Raw genomic sequence first — 22,681 nt, 5'->3', positions numbered from 1 at the left:
GCCTCAAAGGGCTGATTTTTAGACAAGTTCTGACACATTTAGTCATCTGACAAAAGAAACTGAAAAATGTGACGAGCTGCTGGGCTGCATTAATATACACTTATTCTTTACTGTTTTTACAAAAAGATGAAACTTTGGAGTGTGTTTGGAGCACGTAGGTCCATCTGAATCTAGTTTATCCCCAAACGCAAAATCTGGGTGTTAGTCTGGTTTTAAGAAACTGTTTTAATCGGACTAACATGTTTACATGCATTTCAAATAACATATTGTGGTTGGACTAACACGATAATAATTTGCTGTGTAAATGCGCTGAATGATACTAGTTTGTGTGGTAGATTTGCCCTCTTTTACTTCTCCCAATAATGCTTTTTGTTGATCCAAGTATTCAGATAGCTGACAGCTGCTGTGAGTTAAACCTGCCTGAAACACTCAAATATTATACTTACACTTGATGTTGGGTGCACCAGAAGGTAGCAAGTACAACATCAAAATCATTATCATAATCCAGAGCAAAACTTCACTAAGTTGTTGATCAAGTACTGAAGGTTGATGATTTGATAAGGTTGAAGGTTCAAACCTAAGCCAGTCATGTGACGCTCACAGATTAGAGGTTGCGTAATAGTGTTGCTCATCGTCTCTCCAACTCACCACGCTCTTGATGACCTCATCTTTGCCGTCGTGCTTCTGCACTTTGAGAAGGTGATAGCTGAAGTCGAGGATGTCAAAGCGTCTCTGTTGTCCCAGGAGGGCGATGATCATGCAGCCGGCCCAGTGGAGGCCATCTCCAAAGCACTGCCTGCAGAAGGAATGAGGTGCATGAGTAAAGCTGCGGCACGTCACATCTCATCTGGTTGTGATGTGTGAGCTGCTGCACTCACTCCACTGTGAACTCGTGGGCTCCCACGGGGATGCAGTACACAAACTGCATGGCGCTCCAGAGCCGGTGGAACTCGACGCATTCGTCTACGTGCATCACGCCGTTACTAGGCAACGGCCCGCGCCAAATTGGGTCGTCCAAGAAACCTCGCACGCGTGTCAGGATGACTTCGAACATGGACAAACCGCAGCACAGCCTCTCTTTGGTCAGCAGGTCGCCCTCACGAGCGATGGCTATTTGCTAAATTAGAGCACATATTGAGCGACTAAAGAAGCAAAAACCAGAGACAAAAGATCGCTATGACCACTTCATTTTTATGCTGCTTGTACCTGCGGAGTTCCAAGGCGCTCTATCAGTGGAACCATGTGCAGCGCTGTGTATTTCGCCTCCAAGCGCTTCATCTTGGCATCCAGGCGTTCCCCTTCTACACGGCAATAAAGAACAGAAGAATAAAACCCATTACCAAGTTTACCTTTGTAAACAATTATTGTTACACCCCCCCCATTAGTAACACGTGACTGAAAAATTAATAAAAATTCAACCTGATCCCGCTAAATAAAGCTGAATAAAGACGAATAAAGCTGAATAATGCTAAATAAAGCTGAATAAAGTTGAATAATGCTAAATAAAGATGAATAAAGCTAAATAATGCTGAATAAAGATGAATAAAGCTAAATAATGCTGAATAAAGATGAATAAAGCTAAATCATGCTGAATAAAGATGAATAAAGCTGAATAATGCTAAATAAAGATGAATAAAGCTGAATAATGCTAAATAAAGATGAATAAAGCTGAATAATGCTAAATAAAGATGAATAAAGCTGAATAATGCTAAATAAAGATGAATAAAGCTGAATAATGCTAAATAAAGATGAATAAAGCTGAATAATGCTAAATAAAGATGAATAAAGCTGAATAATGCTGAATAAAGATGAATAAAGCTGAATAAAGATGAATAAAGCTGAATAAAGATGAATAAAGTGCCATTTTTCACATCGCAGTGCTGCCTTTGGACATGAACATACAACACTATACCCCTCTGTTCTCTTTAAACACCACTGACACTTCTTCACCTCCACTAAACTACTGTGCACAACATCCTGTTTTTACCTTTGACGTGGACTCTGGGAAGAATGTTCTGGAAAGGCGCCGCATGCAGCAAATCGCAAACTTCTTCCTGCGACTTGAAGCAAGAAACCGTACAAATGTTACACAACTGCCACATAAAAAAAGAAAAGAAAAAAAAAGCACACCGAGGCGTGAACACCTTTGTGCTGCTTTGCTGTAGGACCATACTGTGAACCGTACCAGACTCTGCTCACTCAGCAGGCAGAACAGCATGGCGTTGCCCACCTCCCTCAAGTTCTGGAAACACACCGTCTTGAGCTCAGCATACTCAACGATGTCCTTCAGCTGGTGGTGGAAGAATTCCAGGATGCCTGAAATGAAATACAGCCTTGTTGTCTCACCTCCCATCTTATTACAAACATCCATCACAGTGGCAGGTTGGCACATGCAGCATATAGAAAGTGGCAACTTTTTCCTCTCAAATCCCAAGGACGTCTGAAACGAAGGTTCTGCGTCAGTGCTTCCCATCTATAATCTCCTGCATTACACTTTTGTGGTAATATGTTGCGTAGATGTGCTCTCAGTTCATTTAAACAGGTTTTTACATTGGGGTTTTTCCTGGCATTTTAAGGCTTCAATTAAAGCATGTAAATAGCCCATTTTCAATAAAAAAAGAGCAGCATGGCTCTTAGCTCAGATGCTACCTCGTGACTCACAACATTTAGGGTGAACGAGCACGGCCAGTGTGTTTGTTTCCTTTCAAAATTGCTTTGGAGTGGAACGACCAAGTGTACATACCAGCGACTGACACATAGCACACTGAAACGTTAAAAATTGGATTCTACACTGACAGACGCAACAGAGTCGAGGATACATTTTCACCTACCAGGGGAGCCATACTCGTGGCGTGGAAGTCTGCAAATCTTGGGCATCACCTCCATCAGGGTCTTCACATACTGCATTATGGTGCCCTGAAGCTGCACAATTAAAAGGAAATAATCCCTCACTTAGGAAACGATGATGGAAAACAGACCTATGATAATTCCATTATTTCAGCTCTTCATATAATAACTTAGGACTAAGTGATAATGGAGAAAGTAGCCTCCTTTTCCTGTGAAATCAGGCCTCCTACACACTGAAACAGTCACACTCACCAGGCTTTTGACAACCTTAAGCAGTTCTTCCATCACCACGGCGATGCCCTGGTAGCCCAGCAGTCTGCACATCACTTTGATGTGTGGGGGGCCCAGAAAGTTCCTGTAGGAGCCGAAAATGCTGCTGTACGCCAGGTTCAAGGTCTGTGAGCAGAGGAAAACAGCAGAACATAAGATATAGTTGAGCAAGTGCATAAAGCCGTGCTCTCATCTGAAGTCACACACCAACATGTTGCATGTAAATGTTTACTCTGTGCAACATGCTGGTTTTACACGTTCTGTGCTCAGGAAGTTCAAACGCGCCTGATTTATGAGACATCTCGAGAGCAGAGTTTACAGGGAAAAAAAGCCAGTGCAGCATTAGGATCATCCTCTGGGGTCTCCAAATAGCTCATGACAGTCTGGCCAGCAGGTATTTAGAGATTTTGCTGCAGAATGAACAGTTTGACAGATTGATCGACCAACTGAACCCTCATTTCATCTCCTCCCCAGACCTAGCGACAAGATATTCCAGATACAACGGCACAAAGGACACGGAGTGTTGGTGAAGAGGAAATTACTGATTTGTATCACAATGCTGCCTCCAGATTGTTTATCAAGGCCAGAAAATAGAAATGGAAGATGAAATCTGTATAAATTATGACCCATTTGGATGCAAATTGTACTTTTCTAACATCAAAAGCAGGAGATTTCAGCCCTCTCCCCCCTGCTGGCAGACTGGTGAAGCTTCTGCTGCTTTAATCCACTAAAACTCCCTCTGGTGTGGCAGCAGCTGAGATAAAAACATGCTGATCTCTGCTTCAGTCCTGCACAGCAGCACGCAGCATCAGGGATCTTTAGACAGTGACACCAGAATAAAGGACTGAATATCAGATGCACGGAATAATCTGAACACACAGCTCCGGTTTTGCAGATTGGTAAATTCCACACCCACTGGCAGTGTTTTCCCGGTAAGTCTCCATCTTATCGTTTTTATGCTGATTAACTTTGTTATTGTAGGAACAAATATATTTTGTACGAGCTGACAAATCTGATCTGAAGTGTGAGCATTAGTTAAGTTTCAGCTAATTTTACAAAAGCTCATGTAGTGTAAAGCAAAAATAACAAAACTACACGAAGCGGACGTGTTCCCAATGAGCACCACACCGACTCACCAAGACACTCCACAGACGGAAGCAAAGAGAAATCCTAATAAAGTCTAACAGGACATAAATATAAACATGCGAGTAGGAAACTTTCAACCCAGAACTGAACTTGAAATAACCCAAATCTTCTTCACAAGCATCATTTATTTGATTTATTAATATCTATTGGAGTTATTTTGTCTTCTTTTGGAGAACACTGCAATTTTCTGTACTTGTTATTAATAACAGATAAATGGTGGTCAAACCAGAATGCCGAGTCTTTACATCACGATAGCTGACAGATAATCACCTGTCTTTTCACAGATGAGCCTCTACAGAAACAATCCTGCATTGTGTAATTTGGTGAACATCTGCACACAGTCTCATCATCCCTCAGCACTGCCTGGATAATCCTTTTGTATATTGCTTATTACGCTCTGATCATATCTTTCTGCTTTGTATGATGCGAGTCACGAATGACTGGCTCACTGGGACATCTTGATTATGCTAATATTTACAATTCAAGTCAAAATGGTCAGAAAAGGCTTTGATAAGCACTTGTTTGTTTTGTCTGTGTCTTGATTTAGTTTCCATCTTTTCCACTTCATTTTCACAGGAAAACTGTAAAAACCAAGGAAACCTCCCTCATATTGACGACAGCTCCTCATAATGGGGGTTGCAGTCTACAACATCTCCTCCACCTCAGCCAGGGTGAGCTGGCCGCCGTCCCCCACCTGCCTGGACACCTTCTACAGCGTCATGTACGACCCCAACTGGAACAGCCTGCTCATTGGCTACAAGCGCAAAAGTTTCAAGCACGAGGATCGCATCCCTGTCAGCCAGACCAGAACCCGCCTGGCCAACCTCCTTCCCCAGACCGCCTACTTCGTGTGTGTGACGTGTCAGGCTGCCGATCCGGAGCGAGACCAGTGCCAAGTGTTCAGCACTCTGAGTGAAAGCAGTGAAGGTCACGACAGGGCCGGCTGGGAGCTCAGCGTGGGCGTCTGGCTGACCTGCTGCCTCTTGCTCATGGTCATCTTTGCCATCCTGCTGTGGGGGTATCTTCACAACATGTGCTCCGTCCCCAGGCGAGACGCAGACGGCTGTCCGGCTGTGGGCAAATCCGGCCGCCAAGATATGTCTGGATCCGGACACCTCTTCACACCCAAGAGCGGCAGCGAGGATAGCATCAAGCTCGGAACGATCGCACTCATGTCGGCGCAGCCCACAGGCCGCGTAATGATGCCAGACCATGAGAGTCGAGGATGCTCGTTAAGCCAGCATTAATCGACAGGATTAAGGTCATCACTGCATTGTTCCGTCCAGGCTCAGATGTCACCGAGCATCTTAAACCACTGAATCCTGTTTGTGTTCACTTTAAATAAGTCAACATCTGTATACGTTTGATTATTCTCTCGTAAATAAGAAGCTCACAAAGAAAGTTTTTAACCATTTTTCCACACAATATTTCAGATACTAAAGCTTTTCCGCTTGTATTCTTGTGAGTTGTCTTTAAAATACAAGGTGAACATCTGGCTCCAGCATATGCGTGCGCACAGCTTGACCGGTCATGCCAGTGGCCAATGAAAAATGAATAAAAATAAATGACAAGCTTTCTGTGGGAGTAATGATAACAGAGGGATGTACTGACCTTTGACCCGTACAGATAGTGAGGCTGGGCGTTGGGAGGCTTATCCCGCTGGAACTCCTGAGAGAAAGGCAGGATGGTGCGCACAAACCTGAGCACACAGAAAACGATTCAAACACGTGTAAATGCTAACCTCATCCGGTTGGGAGACTGAAAACACCTCCACACTCCTTCATTCTGGTGATCTGTTCAGCATTATTGTCCAAAAAAAAGCTAATTTTAGTGTTCAACCTTTGTGACAACAGGCAAACAGGTGGCTGCTGCAGCTCATTTAAGGGACAGAATAATTCGCATATTCAGTGATGTTTACACAGCAAACAGACAAAGTCTATCCAATACGGAATGATTTATTAGTAACACACAATGGGATAACCTCTAGCCCTTTAACTTGTTGACAGTTCTATTGGAGTTTTGACTAAATCATAAAGAATTATGATAATGGATTTGTCCCTCTGTGTCCAAATGCTACAGATTAAATGACCAGTCATGAACTGATGGCTGACCAAAAGAAAAAAAAAAAAAGAAAAAAAAAAGGAAAAAAGACAATCGTCTCTGTGCTTTCTGAGCACAAACCCACTGGTTTCAGATTTTTCTCTCTCTATAATATTTGCCATTTTGCTTGTTTTATTACAGTAAACTATTACCAAATATTACTGCCTCACAACTGCTACCTCTAAAGTTTGAAACAATTGGAGGACAAACATCTTTTTAAAAATGAGTACACAATCACACAAAGTAACCAACAACAATCAGGAATCTTAAACCTAAACTTGAACACGGGGATGCTTTAGAAGACCGGGACAAAGAGATTAGATGATGGCAGCTTCGTGCTCTGCTCTGATGGTAACTACACAGCAGAGCAGGCTTCCCACATTTGCATTTATTTGTTTAAATCTGAGCTGATTGCTCTGTCCTCTCATCGATCTTTACCATGTTTTTTTGCTAAATGACACGCAGCAGGTGACTGCCGCTGCTTTTATGTGCATTGTGTTGTCTTTCTGAATTCATCACTGATGCTGCAAATACAAGCTCATTTAGCAAAAGAAAATACGTAATGCTGATATTAACCATTCTGTGTTCTATTCAAAATAGGATCAGAATGAACCTACTTAATAATTAATAAGCTAAGATTACAGTCAGCACATCAAACTCCATCTAAAGTAGTCTAAACTAACACACCTGTTGGTAGAGCCATTGTAGCAATAGTTGGGCAGGAAGTCATAGTTGAGCTCCCAGAAGACATGCAGCGTTATCCTGCCGTAGGGCGCCGACACGTTGTGGTTGGCCTCACGGAACATGGCGTTGAAGCTGTCCAGAGTCAGGAACTTACTGAGGAGTTTGTGTGTCATGCGGTTGATCTCCAGGAGACCTTCAAGCTCCTTTAACCAAGAAAAGCAAAAAGCAAAATGGCACTCAGCTGCACACCAAATGATACCACTACTTTCAATTATTTCACTGAAATCACATACCATTATTGAGGTGAGGTCCTCGCTCTCAAACCTGTTGATGGCCAGCTCCATAGATTTGTAAAGAGCTGCTGAAACCCTCTGAGTGATGAGTCTGTTCAGGTCAATGGAGCGGCCGAGAAGCTAAAGAACACGTTCGGTTAAATGAGGGAGACGCGAAATAAAGAAGGCGCGAACACAGAGAGGTCAAACCCGGAACATACCTGGACGTGGCGCTGTTTCAGCAGAGTCTCGTAGCGGTTGGAGGCAGGCCAGGGAATGTTGGCGCCTTGGTTCTTGCAGTCCGCCCTCAAACGTTTGTCAAGCAGAAGACTGCCGCGTTCAAAGTAAGCAGAAAGAGTCGACATACAAGAAAACAAACAAGCATTTTAAAAACTATTTCTCCTGGAGTCTCTACCCCCCCCTCTGACTACAACATTTGTGTAATTGTAGCTGTGTAACCAACAGTGGAATTCTGGGCTGATACATTTATTTTCCCTTTAATGCCAGGGAAACCATGAATTATCTGCAGAGTTTTGAAGTACTTCAGCCCCTCGTCACACTGTATTTAAATGAGCACAAATTCTTTTCTACAAACCGATATCAATCGGCATCAGTCACACACATGTCCATTCATTTGGAAATTGTGCGTTTTTCTAAACCTTTGAAGTACTGTAAGCACCCACCTTCCAGCTAGTATCTTGTAGTATGCAAATATCTGATCAGCCAGCTTGTAGACAAACTGATCAAAGCACAAGTTGACCTGAAACAACAAATTAACATGTAATCTTTAAAGTGCACGTTGAAAACTGACGATCCTAAAATAAAAAAAATCTTTCTTCCACAGATATTAAATGTTGTTCTTATAGTTACCAGGAAACAAGATTAAATAAACATGGCTTTGGAAAGTCCTGATTTACTAAAAACAGTCATTTACATTGGTTTTTGCAACCTAATACACAACAGATTACATTAGTTGCATTCTATAAGCTGTTATGCAATGACTGGAAATGCAGCGACATAATGTGATGGACATGCTGAGATTTATGATGAAGACTCGAGGGATTCATTTAGAATAGATGGTAACACTGCAGACAATACATTTAGAAAAGTTGCATTCTGTTACACAGCTTCACCGTTACAGAGGATTAAAGTCGCTGAAATGGCCATTTAATCATCAAATCTATTACCTCAGCCTCTATTTCGTCATAGAGGAACTGCTTCTTGAATTTGGTCAGAGCATAGTGTGCGCTGTCATTATACAAATCCAGAGGATACAGCACGTACCTGCAAGAGATCAAAGAAAAGATTAGTCTTATGTACGTTCACAGGTGCTGGAGGCATTATACAGGTAATGCTTTCACCCAATAATGCATGCGCAGATTGTGAACTGTGTAGTCGGATATAAAGAAAAAAGACCCATTATCAGATATGTAAAGCTCAAAAAGAATGTGACCATAACCCAGTGTGTTCCAGTGCTGAATTGCACATCGTTCCCGTTCACAGTATGCCACACTGCACTATCCAACTGTTTTCTATATTCAATATTAAATATTCAAAATGAGAACATTTTTGGCAAACATTTAAAGAGTTACAGCACTCATGGCTCATGCCAGTTGATGTGCTTAATGGCTTATGTAAATCTGCCTTGTATCAAAGTAATCCTGCAGCAAACGTTAAAAACAGCATCTAAAAGGTGGCGAGTAGCTCTGATGAGTCATCCCTCAACCAGAATTACAGCGCCCTCCATAATGTTGGAGACACATTTTTCCCCGCGCTCCCCCTCTGCTCCTCAGTGTAAAATTCTAAAATCAAACAATTCAGATGTGATTAAAGTGCTCGTTCCAGACTTTAATTCAAAGGACTTCCGCCCAGCAGGTTTCACTTGCTGGTGGCTTTCCAATGCAAAGTGGATGCTTTGCATGCAAATCTAAACATCAGTGAAATGCTAACTATGAGAAGTATGGTTAGAGCTGTCAGGGCTGTTGGGTAGTGTGTCCAGGCTCATCTTGAATTAAAAAAATAAAAAATAAAAAAAGGACATATTTACTCCATCATGGAAGATTCCTTGGTCTCCAGGATGTGGTCGGTGAGGATCCAGGGCATGGACATCTCGATAGGGAACTGGATCCTGCGACCCATAGTGAGCTCCAGAAAGAACTCTCTGAACCAAAGCTGGGAAAGGTCACAACACTGCTGCAAAGTCTCTGCAAGGAAGAGAGACGGGAGAAGGACAGGGACCGCTTTTATTACAGTGTCTCTGTAAAGGGCAAAGGGCCGCCAGGAGCCACAGGACTGAACTCTTCTTACCACTGAAATTCAGCAGATGCGTGTAAAAGAAGGACTCGCGGTGAAACTTTTCGATGTCCAAGATGGTGGGGCCTTCGAGACTGCTGCGCAGAGTCTTCTTTGAGCCGCTTTTATCGGCAATAAGAGATTCCAGCATGGTCCTCACCATGTAGAGCTGCGTAGTCATAAATGTGATAACAGAAAGAGAAGACAGGGGAAATCCATTTAGCGTCATCACGTAAATCTTTTTTAATAATTATCATTTGGGAGGTAGCCTGAATGAAAACCGCCAGATCCGATATGTCTGAGGATTTTTTTTCCCCACATCGAGAACAACCGTTTCGTTATATTTATCTACTTTTAGAGGAAACACAGAAGTTAAACTCTGTTAATTCGGGGCAGATTATTACAGAAGGTGAGTGTTTAGCTGAGCTTTACAGTCACGCACCTGAAAAGAAGATTAATTCTTGGAACTCTCCTCTAAGCTGATAAATCCGCATGGTTTATGCAACATGATGCATGAAACAATATGTCTGGTGTCCATCTGACATTAAAAGCACCAACAGGTAAAGTTAATCCCACATTGATAGTTTTGTAAAGTAATCTTATACGGACAAACGTCTACTCCTGAGACTCGTGAACGTGTGCATCTGCAGACAAGACTTATCAAAGGTCATTCAGAAAAGAGAACGGAAAGTCAGACGGAGTCTGTGATCATAACTGCAGAAGAAGAGGAATGACACTTAATGAATTATAAATATGAGACCAGATTAACTTTTAAACAATCTAAAAGGCCTGAAAGATATCAATACAATCATCAAATTTGTACTGTTACCATAATATTCATGTTTCCTATTCATGACTACTGTCAAAACTGACTCAAAACCAGCCTGTGATTGGTTGGTTTCGGGCATTTAAAACGCTTACAGAACTGAGCGAACAGAACGAGCTCGCGAGCACAGAGGAGAGATCAGTGTGAGCAGATGAATAAAACTGAGGGTCAACACAGATGGGAGCAAACACAGAAGTCAATTTGGTGTGTGCAGAACTTATTTTTGCTCGCTCAGATTAAGTTCTTCTTTGCACGGGAAAATTTTCTGCTCAAAATATAACTTGTATGCTTCAAAGAAAATATTTGTCTGCGCTCAGAATGCACCGCTCAGAATGCGATTCTAACGCCAAAGTAAAGGACTCTAACTTAGGTCGAGGTCAAATTACATAAAATGTGTGGACATCTGATGCAAATATCTTCCATGTAACGTGCAGTATGTGCTTTAAGAAGTGGGTCACTCAGATAATGGTGCTGAAAATATTCAGCCTGTATATTATAAGCCACTGTAATTTTAATAATAAGGGAATTCAACTGATTTGACTGCTTTCATTGGTGAAAATCTACTGTAACGTCACTATTGTGGTTAAACAGTCATTCTAATAATGCAGGATATGGAGATGCGTCAAATCTTTAACAGATACGTTATCAAATCCAATCATGAGGCCGGCGGCGACTCACACCTCTAACCGAGACACGTGTTAAGAGGGGTTAGGGTAGAGAAGGGGTTTATTGGCAGAGGTGAGACCTGCGTGCTGGAGGGGCCCACAGCTCGCCGAGGAACCTTGATGTCGAAGCCGCCCTTCGGATCTTTTTCTCCACGGAGCGCGGGATCGTTGTGAGGCTCACGCCCGGTCTCCCAGTCACAGACCGTCTTCCTGATGGCCTGAAGAACGCTGCAGTTGCAGGACAAGTCAAAAACTGTAAGGAGTCTCAGCACAATCTGCTGCAGCTTGTTTTTTTTTTTAATATACCATCTATGAATGTGGGGGAGTAGAAACCAAATACTGATATTGATAGTAAATTTTGTTTTGGTGTCAATCTATGACAGACAGCGCAGAGAATAACAACGGATCCGTACCTCTGGATGACATTTTTCTTCTTCTTGATCGCCTGCCGCAGCGGGTCACGCAGAGTAACTTGAGAGAAGTCCTGCAGCGCCGAGTAGATGGTGTGACGGATGGCGTGATTGAACACACTCTCCATGCGTCCCATCAGCACCTGAAGTCCCTTTATCATAGCGATCACCTGCCAAAAGCACAACAGCTGATAAACGACGGGACCGGTGCTACTTTGAAAGCCTTCTTCTGTGAACAGAATGTTAGAACAGACCTCTACGAGGGCAAACTTCTCCTCGCTTGTGTAGTTGTAACGCGTGGCTCGCTCATACTCTTCAGCGTTGTCAGGACATTCCTTGTTGGAATATTTGTCTGTCGGGTGAACCAGTTTCCAGGAATACTGTGGGGAAATCAGAGAGGTTCCTCAAAACTGACCAGACAAAAGCCAGCAACGTAGTTGTAACCATTTTAATGTCAACAGAAGTTATCAATGCCAGAGTATTCCTTCTGTGTACAGTTTGTGCTTCCTCACCACTTCCATGACGTGAGCGCTCCACTGCGAGAGCAGCTGCATGCCCTGCAGGGCCAAGTCAAACAGCTTCCTGTACTCGGAATCTGTCTTTTGGGACTCTTGACGCCCTGATCCAGTCACCACCTACATGGACAAATGAACATTTCCACAGAAGCCATGATGAATGTCCGCTTCACACAAACCTGATTTTCTCACTGCACAGATTAGTGAAAACTGACTATGGGGCGAAATTATACAAACTATACAGCTGGAAGCAGTGAAAAGACTACTGTAAAGCTATCTTGGTGTAAAAGACTGTCAGCTGAAATGGCCTGATGGTGCTTAGAGGTTTTTTTCCCTCCTATTGGGCTCATATGTGAGGGGAAGGCTGAGTGTACAGGAGTAATGTACTGATCCACTCGGCTGCCAGCGATGTATTGTCACAACATGTAATACCTCGCTGATGCGTTAGAGAATCACATGTTAACCCCAGAGGTATTCCATACCAACCTCACTGTTGCTGTAACGCGCGAGCTCAGAGATGAAGCGCATGTGATCCTCCCTGATCTGAATCATCTGCTCACAGATGTTATACTGGGGGCTGCTGGATATAGAGGTGCAAGTCCACCTGGGGGGGGTGACACAAAAGAGAAAAAAGAGAAGCAGGGATGAGATTTTAGTGATAAAACATTATCTGACAACGCAGACAGGAAGTTAGAAAACCAAACAATCACTTAAGAAGATGAAGAAGATGAAGCAGCAGATTGTGGATATGAACAATTATACTTCCTGTTATCAAATGCTGTAAACAAAACAACAACCATGGAAATAATATAACTACAGCAAGCCATTATATGATATGAGCACATCTAAATATAGACATAACTAAAGAGAAACAAAGTCTTATGGCCATCAGTTAGCCAAAACTATTTAAAAGATGACAGGAGCTGTGATTCTATCACACAGCTGTAGTGTGTCCCTGCAGACAGGAGAACACCATTTATATGAAAGGTTAAGGTTGGCTGGGTTTTTTTTGTCTTACCGTTTGCTAAGCATGTCCAGTCATGTGTAATCCTGAAGCACATGCATCATGTTCTCCATCTTACTTTAGAGCATTCTTCTATTCACTAATACAAGACTAAAGCTGACTGGGAAGTCATATGTTCTCTTTGTGGTCAGTCATCATCCAACACTATGGACGAACTGACACTTGAAGGGTCTTAACAGCTCACCCCAAGGAGAACGTGAAGTTGTGTACCAAAGCTGATGGCAAACGTTTCAATATCTGTGTTGACATTTCATCTAAACCTAATCTCACACAAGGAAAAGTTTGCTGGCTTCATCCTCAGAGGAATATAATGTCTATGCATTATACCAGCGAAAACCAGCCAAATGCTTCAGTGATACTTCACTTTGGACCACAAGGACCCACTAGGAGTCAGTTTTTGGAAATTTAAACTATCACTAAGAAGAAATGAGCTTAGTGCTACAGAGAAAGAATGAAACTGAAAACCAATGAAGAAACAGACAAACTCACTGTTGGTTTTAGTAGTTAAAGGAGAATAATTAACAATGGCTTTCTCTACAAGTACAAAGTGGGATATGGACAAAAAAATGGTATATATACAGTAAATGGGATAATTCTATAAATATCAATGATCGGAATATTGATAATAGTACGATAGAACGCAACCTGCTGCCAGTTTAATACAAGTTTGCTTCTCTCCTACCATCTCTGCTCACATATACTACATTTTAATACATGTTTTTCTGTTTCTTTTAATCACACAGCACAATGAGTCACAAATGGCACCCATTTTACAGTTGGAATGTTGTCTGACAACATAGAACCCACTGGAACCCCCCCCCAGCTCGCAGCCAGGCAAATGGTATAGTCTTTTATGGATCTAATTTAAGTCAAAAGTCAGCAGAAGCACAGCTCTAAGAGTACACACACCTACCTTTATTCTCCATCTTTACAGATACAGTGTTCTCCTCTCACCTGGATTTGTTCTCCTCAAAGTGAGCGCTGGTCTTGATGTACCGGGACAACTCAATCTGCATGTCACCAAACAGCGGGACCACCTGGAGTTGCTGTGAACCCCAAAAGTGCACACAGGTCCATCGTTAATATCAAATCAACCAGCGGATGGCAAATCAAAACAATTGTTCCTATCAAAAAGTTTTTAGAAATTAGAAGGTTTTAAGACACATTAACATTTTCAATATGCGCTATTTTAATTAAACAAAAAATTAAATATGACAAATAAGAGGGCAAAGTCAGGGATTTACAATAGAAGTTGAAGTTTTAACCTCGCGACTGGTTTTTGTTTCATGCTTCTAGCTTCTTCAGAGGCTAAGAAATAAAATATTTTAATGGACGGTTTTAAGTTTTTTTTAGAAAGCTCTAAAGTTTAAGAAGGCTGTTTTAAAGGAAACCAGGTGTTAAAGCCTAAAAAAAATCCATCTCATTGGCATTACATCTCATTAACTAGACATCATCTGATTTCCAGAACTTTCTTTTGTGTTATAACATCTCCACATACCTTGAAAAACTTGTCAATCTTGGTGAGGTTAATTCTCTTCTTGGCATCTAGTTTGTAGATGTTGCTGCTGTTTCCGTCCATAAGGTACAGGCCAAAACCCATGACCTGTGGCGGTGGAGTAGTGGTTATAAACAGGATGCCCACAACGCTCAACAATGCCCCAGTAGCTGCAGAATGAGTTGAATTTCAGCAGCAGTTCAGAGATACATACTTTGAGCAGCATGTGTTTCTCACTGGGAGTGAGGTACAGTTTGTTTTCGTAGTAATCGACGCACAGGTTGACAATGTCTGCGAGCAGCTCTTCATATCCGTTAATCACCTCCAGCTGCTGCTGCAGTGACTGGTAAACAGAGCGGAAGGCATGAATGAATATTAAACCATGTCACTATGACAGATACAGAGGTCTTTCAAAGAATTCTTAAGATATTTCTCATGTAAATATTCTGAAACGATCTGCTGATATTACTTCATCTTGGTTTCTGTAGATTTGACTATTAGGTTTAAAACGACATACATTATGACCACAGCAGGAAAAAGAAAAACACTTGCCTGTAAAATATTTTCAAATATTGTGTATAGGAGACGGGGTTCCGACCAACCTGAGTGATTTTGTTGTGGTTTGCCAGGAACATGGACAAGTTCTGAGACTCCTGAATGGATGAAGGTTCGGACATCTTTCTGAGAAACTGAGCGGCTCTGAGCAGAAGCAGAAAATGTATTTAAAGAAAAGAAAAAAATGTAACAAGCAAACATCAACAGTTTGACATACAATTATCAAGGATTATGTCTGCTGCTGGTCATCAATTCAGCATTCTTTTAAAAGCCAGGACAGCAAAATGTAACTCAGAGGCTAAAGACTGGGCTCAAGCTGAAAAACATTCAGAAAGAGCCACAAAACTTGCAGAATGAAATTGAAGATGAAAAACAAATACTAATTGGAGTTACAAACAAATTCAATCAAGACTAACTTCATTCATGTTCTATTGTCTGAATTTTCTGATACTGCAGAATTTATATTCTCAGGCAATTCTCCCACATCCACCTCTACACAGCTGCAGATTTTTTATGTTTAAACCTGCAGACAAACAGATATGAATGGAAAGGGGATGGCAGGGGTTTCACTTAAAGCATTTAACACACAGGAAATGGTTTTCAGGGGTGCTGACTGATGCTGCCATCTAGTGTCTGCAGAGGACACCGGCTGTGCGACTACATGTTATAAACACCAACAGTTAAAAGGCTCCGAATACCGTTTATATGCAGAGTGGTCGTTCTTGACGCTGCACTTCATGTTTTTCAGCTCATCCAGCACCGCGAACATGTTGATGAACTTCCCGAGCGTTAGCAGGTACGCCTCCGAGACAAAATCTTTCCTGCGCTCCGTGTGACACAGGCGCCGGACCTCCCCACAGAAACGATCGATTGCCGTACGCTGGACAAATATCATGCGGCTCGTGAGTAAAGGCTTTGCAGCACACAACCAGTAAGAGTCCCTGCTGGCGAAATTTAAAACAGTACCTGGAAGTACATGAAGTTCATCAGCTTGGTGACTTCCGGCTCGAGGACCTCCACAGTCTTCTCGTAGATCTCTACTCTGTTTGGCTGTTCGTTGCATTTCACCTGAGAGGAGAAGAAACAACAAGAAATTAACTAAAGTTGAGGGGAAACTGAGCTGAATCCTGACTCAAGGTGTAACATTATCAGATGACATTTGTTTCTGAATAAACATCCCGTCTTAATATGTAAGAAAAGTGAGCAGCTGCGATTTCCCAAAGCCAAAAACTTTGCAGTTGGTCAAACTGAGAGCTTAAAAGAGTCCCAAGACTTTCATTCAGATAAAGAAAAGTATGAAAAAGAAAAAGAAATGCTGAATGAATGGTTTTAGAAAAGCACAGTTTACCTGTGGAATCGCACGAGAGCAGCTCCTCCAGGTGTAGAGCATGGTGGCATACTCCTGCCCCTCCACCAACATGTCGTTCTAACCCGGCAAACAAAAGCAGTCGGTCACATCAGTGCTTCAAGATCACCCGCAGCTCCATTCAAAAATGTATTTCAAACTGGCAAAGATGGTATAAACTAAAACAAAGCACAATAAAACTAATACATGCATGCACCACTGCTTGTCCTTTATTCGCAGAGGCTGGAAGAGAAAACTCTGCGCTGCCTCCACACAAAGTGCTATTTCATCCAGACTCTGAGCAATTATCCCTCACTAATTAGACACAAAGGCCTGCTAGTGCTGTCAACAGAGGGTCCAAAGTATCCGTTTGTCTCCGGACCATTTGCTTCTCGGCGCAGATCTTGCGAGTTGCCTGCTGGACAAAGCCAAATGTTCTGCCAAGTTCTTTACCAGATCCTGGTTCCTACAAGCCTTTCACCCCATTCTGAAAGTCCAAACAGAGCAGAGAGTGAACAGAAAATGATAATGAAGTGCTGATTAGTACCATGCTAGAGTGGACGGTGGCCTGCTCGATGTATCTGGCGATGCCGGTGACGAATGCATTTCGGTCCTCAAAGTTGGTGTTGAAGTTGGGCTGTGGGAGGATGAAATATTTACCATTTCATATAAATCTGCATGGATATACAGCATGCCTTTGCACCTGTGTGCGAATGATGTGCCCATAAACCAGCATGTGGACTGCGGACAAACTCAGCACTGACCTGATACATGACCGAGGACGGGAGAGGCTCGATGCATGGCTGCTGGTCCGGGAGAGGCAGCTCCTCCAGCAGGTCCACGTTGGAGAGGGCATCCTCTAAAGTCACTGTGGAGGCCATGCCGCTGAAAAGGGCAAAGGAGCAGGAGTCACAATTTCTGTCTACAACCACACGTCTGAGCTGCTGCTGATGGAAAACTGAAAGCCGAGCATGGCAGCCTTTATTCACACAATGAATTACATCAGCTTTTTTGTTGTAGTTCACACGTAACTATCGAGCTCCTGACATGCAGCTGTTATGCATGTTGGTTTTATCACATTGAAGGTTTAATATGCTAAGATTTCCAAATTTGAGCAAAGCAGTACAGCTCAAGCTGATGAGCATGGCATCAGTTCTGCATGAACAAATTCCAAAACTGTAACCAATCAATGCACGATAGGATCAGAAAGTTATTATAATTCCTCCTAAGAAAGGCAAATGAATGTATCTGAGGGAATCCTCAGCCTCAAACAACAGCAATAAAGACACGCAGCTGGTGGGTTGGCTGGTAGGACCAAAGAGAACTTCATAATGAAAACCCTCAACACATGAAGCGGATAGAACTGTACACAGAGCAACTTTAGGTCTTAAAAATCCCTCAGAAGGTGCCTCACGTGGTGTTTAGGTTCCCCTTTGTACACAGCTCACAATGCTTCCTGTCCAATCAGCCTCAGTATCAGCCAACAGGTTCAGAGCTGAATCATGACCTCGTCTCTCTGGCATTTATTCGTGGTCGCTCCATATCTTGCCACATTTCACCTTGCATACTCCGCCTTTACATTGTCACAGTTGCATAACAACATGCCCGAGTATATTTCTGCACTCATTTCATGTACAAGCTACTCAATTAGATCCAACACATACTGCCTATGACAGCATGATCAGTCACTGTCAGTTTTTTATGTAAATCATCGATTCAAAAAAACAAAACCATTCTTTGTTATGCATTCTGCATGCAGTCAGCTAAATTAAAGCGAGATGTAAAGAGACTGGCACTTTAACACCAAGTGTGTGACATGCTTTGGTTTGCGTTCTCACAGCGCTGCTGACTGCCAGACATCACTGACAGCGAACAATCAAAAAACCTGCTGCAATCAGAACGGACAGTGAGCCCAACAATCCGACAAACTGGCAACACAAAAGCCGCGCGGTCGGTGCGTTCACGGGGTCGGCGGGGGTCACTCGTCAGAAGCGAGGGAAGTGTGACGCAGGGTATAAAGAGCAGAAGATCCCAACAGCTGCCTGAAGGCTGTTAGCTGTTGTGGCGAACACAGACAGAGAAAACCAGCCCTCTGACTCACAGTTGGTCAGACTCCAAGACACAACTCATCATTTTATCCTGGAGAAAAACTTCCATGAAAATATAGTAGAAACATTTGTTTTTCAGCTGATATGCAGTAATATTTTGACACATCAATGCAGGTCGGTGTGCTACTTTTAGGCCCGTCTTGCATTGTTGTCATTACAGAGTTCAAGTTTATTGACAGGAATTAAAAATTGTGACATCATTTTTTCTTCTTTTTTTTAATAAAACGTGATCATTCAACACTGCAAGCAAAGGCTAAAGTCATTAGTAAGCGAAATCCTGCAGAAGGCACGATAATACCAAAAATTTAAAAATAGATGTGGTTGGTTGCAGAATACAGAAAACAAAGAAGGAAGTCAGATGAGAAGAGAAATGTAAAGCATGGTTCCAAACTTGCCTCGGCAAAGATTTAGTCAGACATCTTTTTTTAGTATGTCAACCCGAAGTGCAAACAGTTTAGGTAAGCAGTGTCGACTATAAATCAGTCATCAAAACAGGGAACTACGAACCTCAGGGACTGAGAGCATGTGATGCACATTCTGAACATTTAGCGAGAGCACCATGTACAAAAGAAAGACGTTTTTTTTTTGTTTTTTTTAAATACCCATTTTGTTTGGACACTGCTCCCCTGGAAATACAGGCGAAAAAACAAACAAAGTAGAAAGGACAACAACTTGTAAGCCTATCAATCATCTTTAACTGTAGGGGGAAACAGTGCCCTTTATTAAAAAAAAGGAACCTTTGTGGTTTTGTCTTAGTGCACAGTTCCTTCTCGAAGCGTCTTCCCTCATAGAAGGAACAAATCAGAGAAGTGTTCATTTAGTCTGAAGTAGCACACCATGTGTCTGCAGGGCTTCCTGCATAATTACACAGTAAGGAGCTTAAACTAGCTTCAAGTACGTAACCTATCAATCCCCTGCAAAACATTCACCTCAGGCATCTCCACGAAAACACTAAACAGCTGCAATGCCATCTACCACATAACTTCACCAGCTTGTTGCGTCAAACTGTGCCAGTGTGGGGGGGTTGATTACGTTTTTTGAGACAGAGGGGTGAAAAACTTAGGCATTGTGTCAAACACAAGGCACTCACCAGTGATAGGCTGATTAATATATCTGCAAACGAACCCAAAATGACTGCAGACAGAAAACAGAAGATAAAAACCCAACCACAATGCAATAGCTTTGATGATAGTTCTCTTCCCATTTTGGTGACATTAATAGTCAAGCTGTGGCCTCACCTCCAACCTTTTTTTTTTTTTTATAAGCGGATATTATTCCCTTAGATCTTAATGAAATGTCTATGAAATATTTGGTCAGAGACAGTACAACAGCTCCCTTTTCCACCATGAATTTACAGCTCTGTTCACACGGACCCGTTTTAGGCGATGCAGTCACTCTCTGTTAAGAGGTTCTGCCTCTGAACAGTGGCACCACTCAACAACTCCCACGCACATTATTACCAGATGACAGAGCTTACAGTAAATAGCCTGAGAGCTCCTACTAGCACACAGAAAACCAAGCTAACACTACCAACAACCTGCTGATAGAGAAATACTTGAATGCAAAACCCTCAATTGCACTCTGTTTTGTTTAAGCTTCTAAAAGCTAACATTAAGAATTGCTGCTTTTATAGGCTACTTTTTTTTTTTTTTTTTTTTTAAAACATAGTTGGCGAGTTTACTTATCCTGACTGGATAGAATAGAAAAACAAACGTCAATTCAATGTCAAATTTCCTAGTCAGGATGAAAGATATCACAAAGACCTGGTGCATGATTACTTTATTAAGTTTTCTTTATTCAACTGCTGTTTTGACTTCCCACTTCCAAGGCACTGCAAATGCAGCACAATTTGATCTTGAAGTCAGGTTGTGATGAAGATGAAAAGACTAAATATTTCCACTGTGAGCTGATAGCGTGACAAAAATCCCCTGCGACTCTGAGCCAATCCCTGAATGAGATATTTTATAACCTAGTGGCCCCCAAACAAAGTGCAAGGGTTGCTGTTGCTGTTTCACATTGACTTAATTTTTCAAACTGGAGGTTAAATCCATCTTTTATCTATAGCGGTTACAGATGCTGATGACTTTTTCTACAATGTGAGGAGTACAAGTTAAAATGTGCAACTCAACTTTATTTGCAAGGCAACAGAGGGTGTCAAACACAGAAAACCTCCAGTAGACCTGATAATATATGCACGAGTAAATATTCATGTTCTTGTTTTATCATTTGTATAAAGACACCTTGTAAGGTAGTTCAAAGTATGCAAACAGCAGTTACCAAACACCATTTTTAAAAAAGGGGAAACATCGACCAAATGATTTGCAATTGCCTGGTGAGGCAGAAGAAAAGATGAAACATTTCACACTTCAACAAGCTCTGCTACAAACAAATACCAGCAGATCACACGCACTTATAAACCCAGAGGATGGTGAGGATGCAGCATTTGTCTTAAGTGTGAAACTGACACAAAATTGAGAATTAATCCGCTGCAAAACATTCCCCTCACACATTTCCCCAGACGTGGCAGCACGAAAACACAAAACAGCTGCAATGAAACCTGCTTCAGAAATTCACCAGCTTGTTGCATCAAACTGTGCCAGCATGGGGGAAGCAGATTATGTTTTTAAGACAGAGGTGTGAAAATTCATCTGTTCAACACGCTGCAGGATATCAGACCACAGTTACCACTTATCAATACAAAAATCACTCTGCGAACCGTCTAAGTTTATCAGTAAGTGCAAATAAATTCTCCAACATACTTGTGTGCAGTCTCCATGTGCTTTCAAGTCATTTTAACTCATTAATTTGGTCATTTTGAATATCAGGCTGAATTAGTCCAATGCAGGCCTTCATACTATGGTTATTTTTGTAGTTTTCATTTTTTAAGACCAATAGTAAATATACATCATAGTAAAAGGTTCAAAAGTTGGCAGGAAATGGTGGCAAGCTAAGGTAGCCACCAAGTTTTAGTGGCTTTCCCCATACTGAATACTTTGCATAATGTAGTATAACCCTTGCGGTGTGTTCTCAATTAACTTATCCTTTAACAAAAAAAAAACTAAACCACAGAGGGAGAAAAACTGCACCATTCTTACCATACAATTACAACTGATGTAGTATTACAATATGTCAATGCCTCGTAACCATTCCGGCCACCATCCAAACTGAAACCGATAAGAGACTCCCAAAAAAAAACTTATGAGAACAATAAGTTTACTGACATTTCCTACTCTGTGAAAGTGCTGTGTACAGTGGGGGAAATGGGCAGCGAAGGCAACATCTGAACGGAACGCAGCCATCCCGGCTGGCTACTTCAGCAACTTCACCAGGCGAAACTCCCGGAAGGAAATGAAGGGAAAAGCGAGGAATTCGGCTTCACGTCACCCTTACAGTCAATTCGTTTGCTTACTTTGTCGTGTGTAACTTTCCTTTTTATTTTTTTAAGTAACTTCTGTTCTGCTGCAGCTATCACACCTGGCGGACGCATTATAATCACTACCCAAGGCTGCAACTTTTTAGAAAATTCAAATTAATTAAGCGCGAGAGAAAAACTTGGGGAATGTAGGTCTTTGATATGAAGTCCTGTCTCAAGCATGTAATGGCTCTATCCCTGTTCCGTGCCGTGGCCTGAGATTAGTCACAGCTCAGGCCTGTGAGCCAGGAAAATGGCTTTGCTTTGCAACAAGCTGTTAACCCTTATGAAGCTAATTATTCTGAGGAATATTTGAAATTCGGCTCCGCTTCAAACAGTCAACTTTTAATGAAGCTGTGTTATGTAGGATACACCCAAAGCCATGCAACACAACTTCTTTTTTTCCCCTCAGCCGTAGGCGAGGTAGCCGAAAATCCACCAACTTCGCGATCAATCACTTCTACTTACCCGGAGTTGTTGGTTAGCAGAGGGGAAACTTGTTGGTTTGTATGTGTGTTTGGAGCCCACTACAGCGCCATGGAGCCGGGAATGTCGATCCCGCTCGCAACCGCAGACGTCCCGAATTTAAACGCCTAAACTCCGAGTGTGTTTTCTGTCGTCGGCCAGAGAACTCTATCCTCGGTCGGTGTTATTACCATGGGCGGGGAGGAGAAGTCGAGCAGGGAGTTCCTGTCCCAGTAACAGGGAAACTCAA

General features: G+C 42.2%; 2 protein-coding genes across 2 annotated transcripts in view; one reads left to right on the top strand and one right to left on the bottom strand.

Moving 5' to 3' along the window:
• The window catches only part of cyfip1 (cytoplasmic FMR1 interacting protein 1), a 24,485-nt gene extending 1,804 nt beyond the window's left edge, over positions 1 to 22,681 (bottom strand). The window contains exons 1-30 of the mRNA XM_072390064.1: positions 22,435 to 22,681; positions 17,211 to 17,331; positions 16,994 to 17,083; positions 16,450 to 16,527; positions 16,068 to 16,169; positions 15,800 to 15,981; positions 15,149 to 15,245; positions 14,761 to 14,889; positions 14,550 to 14,654; positions 14,006 to 14,097; positions 12,514 to 12,631; positions 12,025 to 12,147; positions 11,767 to 11,892; positions 11,516 to 11,682; positions 11,183 to 11,330; positions 9,627 to 9,780; positions 9,367 to 9,523; positions 8,507 to 8,603; positions 8,003 to 8,079; positions 7,541 to 7,649; positions 7,341 to 7,460; positions 7,051 to 7,250; positions 5,875 to 5,962; positions 3,100 to 3,243; positions 2,832 to 2,922; positions 2,186 to 2,316; positions 1,988 to 2,060; positions 1,207 to 1,301; positions 879 to 1,117; positions 649 to 796 (exon numbers count right to left, since the gene is read on the bottom strand). Of these exons, the coding sequence (XP_072246165.1) occupies positions 649 to 796; positions 879 to 1,117; positions 1,207 to 1,301; positions 1,988 to 2,060; positions 2,186 to 2,316; positions 2,832 to 2,922; positions 3,100 to 3,243; positions 5,875 to 5,962; positions 7,051 to 7,250; positions 7,341 to 7,460; positions 7,541 to 7,649; positions 8,003 to 8,079; positions 8,507 to 8,603; positions 9,367 to 9,523; positions 9,627 to 9,780; positions 11,183 to 11,330; positions 11,516 to 11,682; positions 11,767 to 11,892; positions 12,025 to 12,147; positions 12,514 to 12,631; positions 14,006 to 14,097; positions 14,550 to 14,654; positions 14,761 to 14,889; positions 15,149 to 15,245; positions 15,800 to 15,981; positions 16,068 to 16,169; positions 16,450 to 16,527; positions 16,994 to 17,083; positions 17,211 to 17,327 (3,597 nt within the window). The 5' untranslated portion in view covers positions 17,328 to 17,331; positions 22,435 to 22,681. The remainder of the gene's footprint in view (positions 1 to 648; positions 797 to 878; positions 1,118 to 1,206; positions 1,302 to 1,987; positions 2,061 to 2,185; positions 2,317 to 2,831; positions 2,923 to 3,099; positions 3,244 to 5,874; positions 5,963 to 7,050; positions 7,251 to 7,340; positions 7,461 to 7,540; positions 7,650 to 8,002; positions 8,080 to 8,506; positions 8,604 to 9,366; positions 9,524 to 9,626; positions 9,781 to 11,182; positions 11,331 to 11,515; positions 11,683 to 11,766; positions 11,893 to 12,024; positions 12,148 to 12,513; positions 12,632 to 14,005; positions 14,098 to 14,549; positions 14,655 to 14,760; positions 14,890 to 15,148; positions 15,246 to 15,799; positions 15,982 to 16,067; positions 16,170 to 16,449; positions 16,528 to 16,993; positions 17,084 to 17,210; positions 17,332 to 22,434) is intronic.
• LOC140311369 (fibronectin type III domain-containing protein 9) lies at positions 4,838 to 5,586 on the top strand. Its single transcript, XM_072388748.1, has one exon. It carries the CDS (start codon positions 4,893 to 4,895, stop codon positions 5,508 to 5,510), a length of 618 nt encoding a protein of 205 aa, XP_072244849.1. The 5' UTR covers positions 4,838 to 4,892; the 3' UTR covers positions 5,511 to 5,586.

The sequence above is a fragment of the Leuresthes tenuis genome, unplaced genomic scaffold (genome assembly GCF_036924035.1).
Source record: "Leuresthes tenuis unplaced genomic scaffold, fLeuTen1.0.hap1 SCAF_7, whole genome shotgun sequence".
Taxonomy (NCBI): domain Eukaryota; kingdom Metazoa; phylum Chordata; class Actinopteri; order Atheriniformes; family Atherinopsidae; genus Leuresthes; species Leuresthes tenuis.
Note: the sequence above shows the minus strand (reverse complement) of the source record. Positions and strands in the feature narration are given on the sequence as shown.

Bases quoted from the DNA above. Each gene is read 5' to 3' on its own strand.
- LOC140311369 (XM_072388748.1), top strand. From the start codon at position 4,893: ATGGGGGTTGCAGTCTACAACATCTCCTCCACCTCAGCCAGGGTGAGC.